The 12,481-nt window shown below is 37.5% G+C and overlaps 1 protein-coding gene across 11 annotated transcripts in view; it reads left to right on the forward strand.

Annotated features, from left to right (window-relative positions):
- The window catches only part of L3MBTL3 (L3MBTL histone methyl-lysine binding protein 3), a 121,573-nt gene that overhangs the window by 93,751 nt on the left and 15,341 nt on the right, over positions 1–12,481 (forward strand). For all 11 annotated transcript variants that reach the window (XM_073022463.1, XM_008007081.3, XM_008007083.3 and 8 more), the window contains one exon: positions 5,897–5,976. In XM_073022463.1, the coding sequence (XP_072878564.1) occupies positions 5,897–5,976 (80 nt within the window). The remainder of the gene's footprint in view (positions 1–5,896; positions 5,977–12,481) is intronic.

Raw genomic sequence — 12,481 nt, forward strand, 5'->3', positions numbered from 1 at the left:
TGTTTATTTGAATGTTGCTCATAGTTGCCCCACTGGTTTTATTTGCCGTCTTTTTCTGAATCCCTTCGAAGGTGGTGACCTCCTTGACCTGAAGCTCAAGTACAGTCGCTCTTCATTTGTACGAGGCATTTTGGAGGCAGTTGAAGTATTCTTTTAAAGTTTCTGTAGAGTGTAACCCCTGAGATTCTCATTCCCTGATCTTTTTACCTGCGAGTGAGTCACAGCTCAGAAACTTAAAAAAAAAAAAAAAAAAAATGCTGGGAGCATGCAAAGAGACATTCTTTTGATGGCCAAAACAGAAAAACTACATTTTCTTACAGCTCTCTGGTAGTTAGCATCCCTGCTTGTTACTGGGGAAGTACAAGTCTCTTTCAGTTCTGCAAAGGCCCCATCAGACTAGAATAAGCTATTTTGAAAAGAGAAGGGTGGGGTTATTTTAAACCAAACCAAACTAAGGAGTGAGCTTTTACACTTGAGCTACGGCAAGATAGCCATGTCTCTGACGCTGGGCCAACAATAACTGTCAATCCGAGCTTCCTAACCCGGTTGGCAAATATTTCAATCTACGTTGCAATCTGCATCTCCCTCCTTTCATGCTGGATTTAAAGAAGTGACTGAAATCAATAAATCCCTAAATTGGGACAAAATAATTTGTTTTTCAGTATTTTTTAACAGACTGGGACTAATTGAAACATAATTGGTTAGAAATTATTTTTATATGAAAAATAAACAGACTTGAAGAAATACAGCTGCACATATTCAACTGCCATCCTATGCATTTACCATTCTAATGTCTGTTTTGCTAATATTCATCACAAAGCATAATTACAGTAAGACAGTAAGACCTGTAAAAGGTGACACATAATTACAGAGAAAAAGAAATTGCTGAATCATAAAGCATACATTTTTCCATTCAAGTGGATTCCACTATCTTAATTAAAAGCCAAAAGTATTGTTAAGATTTCACTATGATTGTATTTCAGTTCAATACAACTGAAATGTATTGAATTGAATTGAATTGTATTGAATTGCAACTAAAGAAATGTTGCAGTAAATGGCTTCTTGAAAATTTTGAAATTCCAAGAGAAATTGCCATTTTGTAGGTGCTTTTACCTATGTCGGTGCCTATTATTTAATCTTCATAATACCTTATATGGTGTAGTTGTCATCATCACACCCTCATTCTACAAACACGGAACCTCTTTTGGTTAGAGGCCACATAGCTAGTCCATAGCAGACCTGAGTTATAACCCAGGCAGTCTGACTGTAGTCTGTGCTTGGAACCATTACTCTAAAAGCTGTTTTAATAGTTGAAGAAATAAGGTTAAAGAAAACAGGTATCAGTAGATAATTTTATCCTAAAATATAAGTAATTTATAACCTAGGAATAGCTGCTGTGCATCATGCTCCTACTTAAGTGCCTGGCTCTGTCCTAAGTGCTTTCTATACATTATTTCATTCTTAACATGCCCCTCTGAGGTAAAGGATTTGTTATCCTTGTTTTACCAATGATGTAACTGAGAATTAGAGAAATTAAGTAACTTGCTGATGGTCACGTAAACCTAGTGAGTAGCAGAACTGAAATTTAAAGCAGATCTCTTCACTTCCTGAGATCACATGTGTAACCACTATTGCTGGGCTGCTTCCTCCATGTTAAGATTCAGGCACCCATCTGCAATGTGTGTAATCTCAATGCTTTGAGAGGGTGAGGCAGGAGGATTACTTGAAGCCAGAAATTCAGACCAGCCCTGAGCAACATAGTGAGACCCTGTCTCTATAAAAACTTAAAAATTAGCCAGGCATGGTAGCGCATGACTGTAGTTTCCACTACTTGGGAGGCTGAGGCTGGAGAAGCACTTGAGCATGAGTTTGAGGTTACAGTGAGCTACTGATGGCACCACTGTAGTCCGGCCTGGACAACAGAGTGAGATCCTGTCTCTTTAAAAAAAAAAAAAAAAAATCGCACACTTGTGCCTAAACAGCTTGTACCCTCTTTTGAAAGGAAATTGTTGATAATGAAAAATGTTGATCAAGGAAAGCAGGTCAGGAAATGTTTAGGTTGACAATAATTGTGATATTAAAATATAGCCTGATAATATTTATGGTTGTCATTTAAAAAAATCTGTCAAGAAGCGTATCATTTACTATGTTCCAGAGGGTGTTGTAACGTTATCCCAGAGTTTTGGCATTCTGATATAATCATATTTCATCTGTAATTGGAAGACTATGTAGCTAAAATAACATTTTGCTTAGGAAGTTGAAATTCTAGAACAAGGATTTCATTTTTGTGTAGAGGAAGATTCATCTACACATCTACATATTCAGCCAGAATTTGCGTAATGAAATTCTTAACCTTATAGTAGAGAGAAATAATGGTTGTCCAATTGAATAAACAATTTTTTTTTTGTTTTTTTCTTTCTGAGACACAGTCTCGCTTTGTCACCGAGGCTGGAGTGCAGTGGTGCAATCATGGCTCACTGCAGCTTTGACCTCCAGGGCTAAAGTGATCCACCTGCCTCAGCTTCCCAAGTAGCTGGAACTATAAGTGCATGCCGCCATGCCCGACATTTTTTTTTTTTTTTTTTTTTTGGTAGAGACACAGTCTCACTGTGTTTCCCAGGCTGGTCTTGAATTCCTGGACTCAAGCAACCCTCCCACTTCAGTCTCCCAAAGTGCTGGTATTAGAAGCATGAGCCACTGTGCCTGGCCTCAATTTTTATTTTAAATAAAATGTAAAACAAATGAGAATACGGAGTCAGGCTCTTCATTCCTGACCTCATCAATGAAAGAAAATTTGGAGAATAAGTTTATGGCACAAAAAGCTTGTTTCCTTTAACTTCGTATGTCATACTTTATTTTGGAAAAACACAAGTGTAAAAATAAAAAACAACTGAATCCAATTGCAGATTTTGGTGTCAAAAAGAACGGGTGCTATACTCGCCCTGTGAATTTGATCTTAATGTCTCTACATTTCTGTGGCTATAATAATAAACCTTCCTTCAATACGTGTCATGAAATATGGGGCATGTAAAAAGCTCAGTCAGTCTTTGGCTCATACTATGTTCTTAAGAAGTGAACTTTTCTTATTAATATTAACTGTTTCCACATGTCTGGATGTGCTTGATTAAGATTCTGCTCGCTCCAGTGGTTCTATTCACCCGTCTGTTTCATAATGCCTGTTCTAATAGACTGCGCAGATTGACCCTGTCTTCCACCTTTCCACTCTCTAGCTAAAGGAAACAGCACATAGAACCACAGGAGCGTAGGTGCTTTTAATTTGAAGGAATTGGCAGAATCAATACATTAATCTGAAATAAAACATTCAGTAAACATTTTTTTGTGGAGTTCTTCTCGTTTGGTAAAAATACGTTTCTGTGTTTATATATTCCCAGGTTTGTATGGCTCCAATTTAATGAAGTGTCATGAGTTAAAACTGGGGCAGTGAAAACTGAACATGCCTCTATAATGAAGCAACATAAATTATGTAAGAGTACATAGCTTCCACTCTGCTTCTCTTTTGGGACAGGTTATGTCAGATCCAGGCATGAGGAAATTTTTTGGGTCAAAGATTTTACTTCCTTATTCTATCTCTGTTCCCTCTTGGAAAGTGATCTTTTTCTTGGAGTTCGGAAATAAGTAATTGTCATTGTATTCAGGCATAAGAAAACAAGGGAACTTGGCCAGGCGCCGTAGCTCAAGCCTGTAATCCCAGCACTTTGGGAGGCTGAGACAGGCAGATCACAAGGTCAGGAGATCGAGACCATTCTGGCTAACACGGTGAAACCCCGTCTCTACTAAAAAGTACAAAAAACTAGCCGGGCGAGGTGGCAGGCGCCTGTAGTCCCAGCTACTCGGGAGGCTGAGGCAGGAGAATGGTATAAACCCGGGAGGCGGAGCTTGCACTGAGCTGAGATCCGGCCACTGCACTCCAGCCTGGGCGACAAAGCGAGACTCCGTCTCAAAAAAAAAAAAAAAAAGAAAAGAAAAGAAAACAAGGGAATTTTTCTCATAGCTCAAGCCTTCTGTCTTTATTTTAACAAAGCTTACTTTAAAGGAATGGTATGCTTTAGTAAAACCACAAAAGGGTAACTGCAGATTATCAGTGGATAATTGTGATCCTGAAAACTGAAATATACAGAAAATTTTGATTTTTTAGCTTTTGGACTCATGACGTTTCTCTCTCTATTAAAAAAAAATCAACTACTCATCAGAGCTTCTAGAAAAACCACAATAATTGGACATTTATTTTATTTGGGAAATGCCAATTTTAAGTTATACCGCTGTGGAGTATGGTTTTTAATAATAATTAATATAGCCATCTACAAACTATTTGTTGACCACAGTACTTTCTGGGATAGAATTTGTGCACTATTATTTCCGATTTAATATAAAACAAATTTGGAAGTTCATAGAAGTTAATTTTAGCATGGTAAGCTAATTTTAACATGTTGTAATTACCGAGCATAACTGCAGCATTATTTTTACAGAGAAAACACAATTTTTATCAATACTTCAACTAATGTTCTTTCTCCAGTTATCAGTGATACTCTTACATTTGTTTTTACTATAGCTTCATCCCTCTCCTTTCTATGGCATAAGAGACCCTGTTGCCATTTAATTGGTTTCTCTTGGAAAAAAATAATGATTCTCCCCCATTATCAAAAGAGCAAGTACACTTCAGCAGTTGTAGCAAGTTCTTTTTAGCATGAACTAAGCCAGGGAGCTCAGATTCAAATGAAATTTCACATTTGCTCCTGGAAATGATCTTTCTTAAAAATAATATCTCCTCACAGGATGATCACTAATAAACAATAAATAATTTAAAAATAGCAATAGAAATAGAAAATGTATTTATTGCATGCTTACTGTGTTAGTGTTGTGTTATATTTTCAAATGGAGACTCAGTTAGTGCCTTTGTAATTAAAACTGTAGAACTCCTTTTATATTTGTTGGGATATTTTGTTTCAAACGTATTTGCCGTTATTAAAACTGAACAGAACTATGCTCTGGATCTTTAAGAAACTCTCGTGTATTTGTAATGGTAACAGCATGTATGAAACAATAGCACATCATAAACACAGAATACTTTAAAGCACTGAAGTGTGTAGGCCAGATAGCATATTCTGGGTAGAAGAAATTGCAAAATGGGGTTTATTGTGAATCTTGAGAATGGAATACATTAGGGTGAAGAATTTTTAATCCCTGAAATTTAAGAAAAGTAGTTCCTTTTTTTTTTTCTAAAAAAAAAAAAAAACAAAACCATTTCATTTTTGCCCCTGACATAAAAGGAGTAAAGCTCTGAATTAAGATTGTAATGGGTCTATTCCATTTTGCAGCATCTCTGGCATGTTTAGTTTAGCATTAGGTTATTCCCGGTCAGAAAGAGGTGAAATCACTTCAGCTGGTGGACTTGACCTGATTAAACCAGGAAAAGCTTCCTAGAATTGGGATTGATTCCCCCTAGCCAATCTTAGCCTCTATCCGAATCCTGGTGCTGAGTAGTGTATAGTGACTTAGTTAAATGGTGTGGACTTTCAAAACATCTTCTTTCTTTAAATAGAAGTCTTACCAAACTGTGTAAGTAAAATTCCACATGAATACATGTTCCAAATTGTAGTTGAATTATTCAATAGCTACATTTTCCAGAATAGTTCATTTTATTATCCTTAGCTTTAAAATCTTCTTCCTGAATAGGAAATGAAAATTGATAATGAAGAAAATGGACATTTATAGGTATTATTAATTAATTGCCTTGTAGTAGAACTATATATCCTTTCTAACACTTTAGTAGCATCCTTTGGTTTAAAATTAAGAAAAGCAGTTGTTGAGATGCAGTTCTGAACCATTTTTAAAAAATGTTTCTCTTGTAAAATATTGAATTGCCTGTTTTTCTCAGAGACCAGCATGCTGATGATGTCAAAGAAGACTTTGAAGAGAGAACAGAAAGTGAAATGAGAACATCACATGAAGCCAGAGGTAGCCATAATAATTCTCATATTACTGATGTGTATGACTGCTAATATGAAACAGTCATAGCCTTAACTGGAATACAACAGTCTCTTTTATGTTAAAAATGAATTTTATTGTTTATTTTTACTGTTTTAGGTTCAGGGATACATGTGAAGGTTTGTTACGTAGGTAAACTCATGTCATGAGGGTTTGTTATCCAGATTATTTCATCACCCACGAATTAAGCCCAATACCCGATAGTTACCTTTTCTGATGCTCTGACTCCTCCTGGCCTCTGCCAGCAAGTAGACTCCAGTGTCTGTCCTTTCCTTGTGTTCATAGGTTCTCATCATTTAGCTCCCATGTATAAGTGAGAACGTGCGGTGTTTGTTTTTCTGTTCCTGCATTAGTTTGCTGAAAGTAATAGCCTGCAGCTCCATCCATGTTCCTGCAGAAGACATGATCTCATTCTTTTTTATGGCTGCAAAAGATGAACTTTAAGTTTGGTTACCTTATTCTTTTTTGCAGGCAATAAAAGTTTATTGTTCAGTATCAATATAGTATGTAATTTTTTATATAGATTCATTTATGGTCTGTATTAATAGTCACACATATTGGTACAGTATTGTACATAAAGTTTGGTAAGACATTCTCTTTGGACCTTGTCACACATTGTCTTTAGTATTGTTGATGTCATTTGCTTCCTGTGTTTAAAACTCAATTCAGAATGTGTTTTGAAATCCAGATATTGTCTTAATCTAATATCACAAAATGAAAAAAAATTACTTGAACAATGTTTTAAATTATACTGGAGGAAATAATTTGTCCTACATCTTTGTTAAAAATATATTGCTTCGGGAGGCCAAGGTAGGCGGATCACCTGAGGTCAAGAGTTTGAGACCAGCCTCGCCAACATGGTAAAACCCTGTCTCTACTAAAAATACAAAAATTAGCCAGGTGTGGTGGTGCACGCCTGTAGTCCCAGCTACTCAGGAGGCTGAGGCAGGAGAATCACTTGAACCTGGGAGGCGGAGGTTGCAGTGAACCAAGATCACGCCATTGCACTCTAGACTGAGCTACAGAGCGAGACTCTCTCAAAAAAAAAAAAAAATGCAGTGGTTTAATGGTTTAATTAAGCAATGAAGTTGTAATAACTGTTAGTCATAGTATAGATTGTATTTATAAATCAAATATAACAGTAATTATTTATTTTTGTAAGAAAATGTCAGTCTGATTATGATTTTGATTGTCCCTGTGAACTTTGCTCTTCATGTAAATAGTTTGGTTTAGATTATTATAAGATTTGAGAATGGCACCTGATGACTTCTTGCAGTGACCTATTTCATAAGTGATGCTTTGATTTCCATATCTGATTTTCATAAAGCAATCATTTATGATTAATTTAAAAATTATAGTCAGTACTGTCTTCAGCACCCTTTATGGTGTTTATGTAGCACAGTGTACAAACCCTGTAAATGGCCAGAGTTGGAATCTCTGCTCTGCCACGTGCTGCTCTGTGATCTTAGATATGTCATCACACACCTGTGAATGTTTCTCTTTCTTTATCTATCTATCCAGGAGGATGATGATAGTATACCTCCCTCATCAGATCGTAATGAGGATGAAGTACAGTCACATTTGTAGCTTGCTTAGAACAGTGCTGTGCAAGTATTCGATTCTTTAAAATGTTTCTGATTATGGAAAAGGTAGAAAAATATTTAATTTATGAAGGTTTTGTTATCAGGGCTATTTTGAATTCTTAGACAAAAGTGTCGGCCTTTCTTTGTGAATGGTGGTTTATAAGAGGAGGTAAGAGTGTGGTCTTCATTCAGGTCTCAGCTCTGCCACCTCCTAGCTGTGTGGCTAGCTCTGGGCAAAGTAGTTAACCTGTTTGTGCCTCAGTTTTGTCTTGTGTAAAATGGATGTAGTAATAGCATCTATATCATTGGATTATTGTGAGGATTAAATGCATCAGTGGCTGGAGTATTCACTCTTATTAATAGTAGTACTATTGTGGAATAAGTGTCTATTATATGGAATTACCTGATCATTAAAAGTTCAGATTGATTGATAATAAAATCTTCTAGGCTTTAAGCTTTTTGAGGAAGTAATAATTTGATAACATTTTTAGTTTCTCAGTGATCTTTTTAACTCAGTGTTTATTTAACATTTTATATGCTGGGCCAATTTTCATAATTTCTTTCTGAAAATTGTTTGCATAATGGAGAATTTCCAGTTTATTAACATATAATATGCATGGCATTCTCTTATTTTTCTTGGTAGTTTTATGTCTTTCTAATTTTTTTCTATTTTTCTTGATTTGAATTGCCTAAGTTTTTGTTTTATTACTCCTTTCAAGGAACCATTGCTAGGATTCATATATAATTCTTAATTTTGTAATTTTTCAAGTCATTTATTTTTGTTGTTTTTTACCTGTAAAACCTGTAGTTCAATGTGCATGTTTTGTTTATTGTCCTACTTTTTGTTTGTGAAAGAGAGCTTTATAAAGTAAGTTGTTTTGAGAATTATTGCACATATTGTTACAGGTGAGATTGGTCTATAATGTTCTCCTTTACTTTCTCATCCGGCTTTAGCCTCCTAAAATCAATATAATTTTTCTTCTTCTTCACATTTCCGAAACATTTTGAATAAGACTGTATCATAAAATGTATCTATAGTGAAATCATGTTACAATTCTAGGCTTCCTTTTAACATCTTTCTTAGCTTTCGATTTCTTTTATCTTTTTGAAATCGTTTTTCAAGAACCATTTTGTATGAAAGAGATTTGGATAGCACTTTGTCTGGTACTGGATAGCACTGTCCAGTAGTTTACTGGTTGTCTTCACCTAAAATCAGGGAGCTTTGTCCGAAATCAGGCCTTATAACATCTGAAGACGTTTCTCAGTAACACTGGGGACCTCTCAGAGCCTAGTCAGTGGGTTTCCTCCTGCCTCTCAGTTCTTAATAGGGCCCTGGCTGAGTGCCTTATGTTGGATTTCCTTTAAACAGATGCTGAGAGTGCTTTGTACAAGAGGTTTGTTGGTGAGTATTCTTGGGAGCAACACCAGTGAGAGAGTGAAAGAAGCAGGATTGGGCAGACCGAGAAGCTGAGCTGTGATATAGTTACAGCAGAGGCCGTAGCCCATCTCACAAGTTGTACAGGTGGCCGTTCGGAGTTTTCCCAAATTCAGGCAAGGGAACCAGACTTTTGTATCTCTGAATTGACCAGTCCTCGGATGTTTGCTGGGAGGGGCACATATCCTTGGGGAAGGAAGCTCCCTTTGACTTTGGGCAGTTCCAGAGAGGGAGGCAGCTCTGCGCATCTGCATTCCACAGGGAGGAGAATGAAGCCCTGTTTCTGAAGGGCGCAAAGAATGGCCCACCACAGATTCACTATATTCAGCCAGATGTTTGGTCTGTTTTTCTTTGAGGGAAAATCAAACAGAACAAAAGAAACAAACCAAAATATCCTTTTAACTATGTGAGATTAGGCCAGCTAAATTTAGTCCACTCTCTTGGATTTGAAAATGAACCTGGCTCTTCAATTCAGTCTTCTTTTGTGATGTTTGCCTGGGAAGTCGTGAGCCTTTTCGATTCTTTGATTCAGTCTTCTTTAGATCCAGAAAGCTTCCTTAGGTTAGAGTTAGAGTTTTGATTATTATTAATACTTCTGTTTCATTTGTCTCTTTCTGGAAGTTAATACCTATTCTTCTTGGGCTAGACCCAAGGAGTGATATTAAAAATACTTAACAGCTCATTTGGTAACCAGCATAGCACAGGACAGTTAAACGGTCATCTTAGTACTGGAGCAGGATCCTAGAGGCTCTGTGCTATAACAAAAGTTACACTTAGATGCTGGATCTTGGAGAAGTCCCACAAGGGACTGACTGCATGGTGGGAAGTAACTATTACCAACCAATATGAAAGTATTTTAATATTTTAACAACTTCGGCATTTTGTGATGTTGTCGACATGTTTTTCAAGTTGAAATAACTCACTCAGTCTCTCATTCTGTCGAATGTGCTATTTACTGCCTTTAACATGAATTTTAACAGCAGTGTGTCTTACTTTCCTGTGATTTCCTACGTTGGCTTGTTCTCTTTTCATAGCCTATTTTTGTTTTTTAGAGTTATTTCCCCTTGTGCATTGCTAACATCATGAAACTCTTCTGTCTATAACTCAGTGCTCTTCTTCTGATGTTTTCTACAACTTTTTATGAGAGGTCCCATGGTAATTGTTTTCTGTTTGATCATTTTTGCATCCCGAGAAATTTTCCCAAGGTCTTTTGTGAAGAACACTAAACGCTTAATGTTCCTGTTTGAGTCCTGGCACAATTCCTCTTTCAAACCCGAGGCTGAAGGTCAGGTAGATGTGCTCCCTTCCGGAGCCCTCTTGTGAACCTACAGGTGCCTACCAGTGTTCATTCTCATTTCCACTCCTCCAGTGGCAGAAGCAGCCCTTTCAAACCTAGCCTGGCTGGGGTGGCCTGGGAGTGGGAGAGAACGCCCCTTGCAGTGTGGGTAGCATTTATTGTGGAGGAGACTTGAGAAACCACGCTAAGTTGCTTTACAGTGTCAAGAGGATTTAAGACTCAGTAGGCCCATGAGGCCTATTTTGAGTCTAGAAGCAAATTGATTTAAAAGACGCACACACACACACACACACACACACACACACACACACACACCCCTCTCTTAAAAAAGGATATTTCCCTCCCCCATCCATTTCTTCTGTTAATTCTGTTTAGTTCAGTAGAGTATGTGTAATTATGAGCTTTGGGGGTGATTCCTGCTGTGCTACTGAATTTGATCTTTGGGGACTTTAACTCAGTACTTCCCTCCCTCCCTCCCTCCCTCCCTTTCTCCCTCCTTACCTCTTCCCCTCCTTCCCTCCCTCCTTACCTCCCTTCTCTCCTTTCCTCTTTCCCTCCCTCTCTCCCTCTCTTTTTTTTTGCTTCTGTCTTCTCTACCTGAATAAGTAGCTCATTCCTACCATTATAGAAGGCCCATTAGTAAAGAATTGAATGATTTGACCTTCAAATTTAAATTGTTGTATTCCTGGGAAAGGTATGGTTTTGTTTTCTCTTCTGCAACCACTCTCTCTCCTGGGTGGCTCATGTGTGGAGAGAACTGAATTCTATTTTGTAATATGCCAGATTCTCACCTAAAAAGTCAGGCTCGCTTTTTGCTTCCATAGCCATTGGTTTATTTTGATTATTAACCTTGAAGTGATCCTCCGTTATCTTTCATGCCTGAGTTAAGTGTCTTGGAAGTTAATTTTATCTATATTCCTTCATGCTGTGAATTCACTTATTTTACTCAAACACTTTTATTGTTCATCCTTTTATATTTGGTCACCAGTTAGTAAAAATATTAAGAGATATATCCCATTTCTTCTGGTTTTATTTTTTCCTTTCATATTGAAAGCATATTTTATAGATTCATGAAATGTTAGCCTAAGAGGGTTATTGACTCATTTTCATTTTTACTATTTTATACCCAATATACTCCCAGTTATATGCCTTTCTTTCAACAGAGGAATAGCATCTCCCATTTGCCAACTGCTTACTGTGTGCCAGATGCTGGGGTAAGCATTTTAGAAATATCATGTCATCCTTACTACAATACTGTTAATTGGATTTAGCCAGGAATATATAGAGCTGGTCAGTGGCAGAGTGGGGCTTTGAATCCAGGTTTATCAGACTCAAAAACTGACCCTCTTGACCACAACCCTATATTTGGTATTAGGAGGCAGGCGATTGAGGTCACTTCCTGGTGCTGCTGCTGCCTCACAGTGTGGCTTTGAGCACGTCAGGGCTGGACCTCCGTTTCCTCACCTTCGCGATTGCTCCCTCAAAGCGTTGTTTTGAAACTAAACTGAGACAAGGCATTTGAAGATTCTGGTTTCACTTTTGCCACTGGCCTAAAGGAGCAGGAATGAGTCAGAACAAGTGGTGAGCAGTAGCTCCTGCTGCGGCTTGTCGACTTAGCATTATTCAGGCTTGGAGAAGTAGGGAGCAGATTGGGATCCAAGTTTGCAAGCGGCAAGGAGCATAATGTGTACCTCTTTTTGTCTGGCACTTGCCCTCCTGGGTCAGCCTACCACATGATGGTTCTGTTGGGCCCTAATGGGAACAGTCTGGTAGAAGCAGGTTCTTACCCTCCATGGTAGTGGAGATGTTTCTTTCCACCAAAAGACCTCATATTTGAGGTAGTATTCCCTATATTGAAGATTTATTGTCTTGTCTCTCCTGAAACACCAGAGGATGTTTATTTCGGATCATCTTTATCTGAAAAGTCTTCTTACAAAGGTATTTTCTCTGCATCACTTTCTTCTACCCTAAGCCAAATCAGGAATTTTAATACCTGTACTCAATCAGAAATGAGAGACACATGAGCAGATTTGATTTGCAAATTTATACTTTGGATAACAACATTATTATTTATTAAACTTCATTTCAAAAAAGTGTAGGGACAGAGGGTAAGCTTCCCCTCTGCCTTCTCTGAAGGTCCACTGAGATGACTGACTATAG

Source organism: Chlorocebus sabaeus, chromosome 13, assembly GCF_047675955.1.
Source record: "Chlorocebus sabaeus isolate Y175 chromosome 13, mChlSab1.0.hap1, whole genome shotgun sequence".
Classification (NCBI taxonomy): domain Eukaryota; kingdom Metazoa; phylum Chordata; class Mammalia; order Primates; family Cercopithecidae; genus Chlorocebus; species Chlorocebus sabaeus.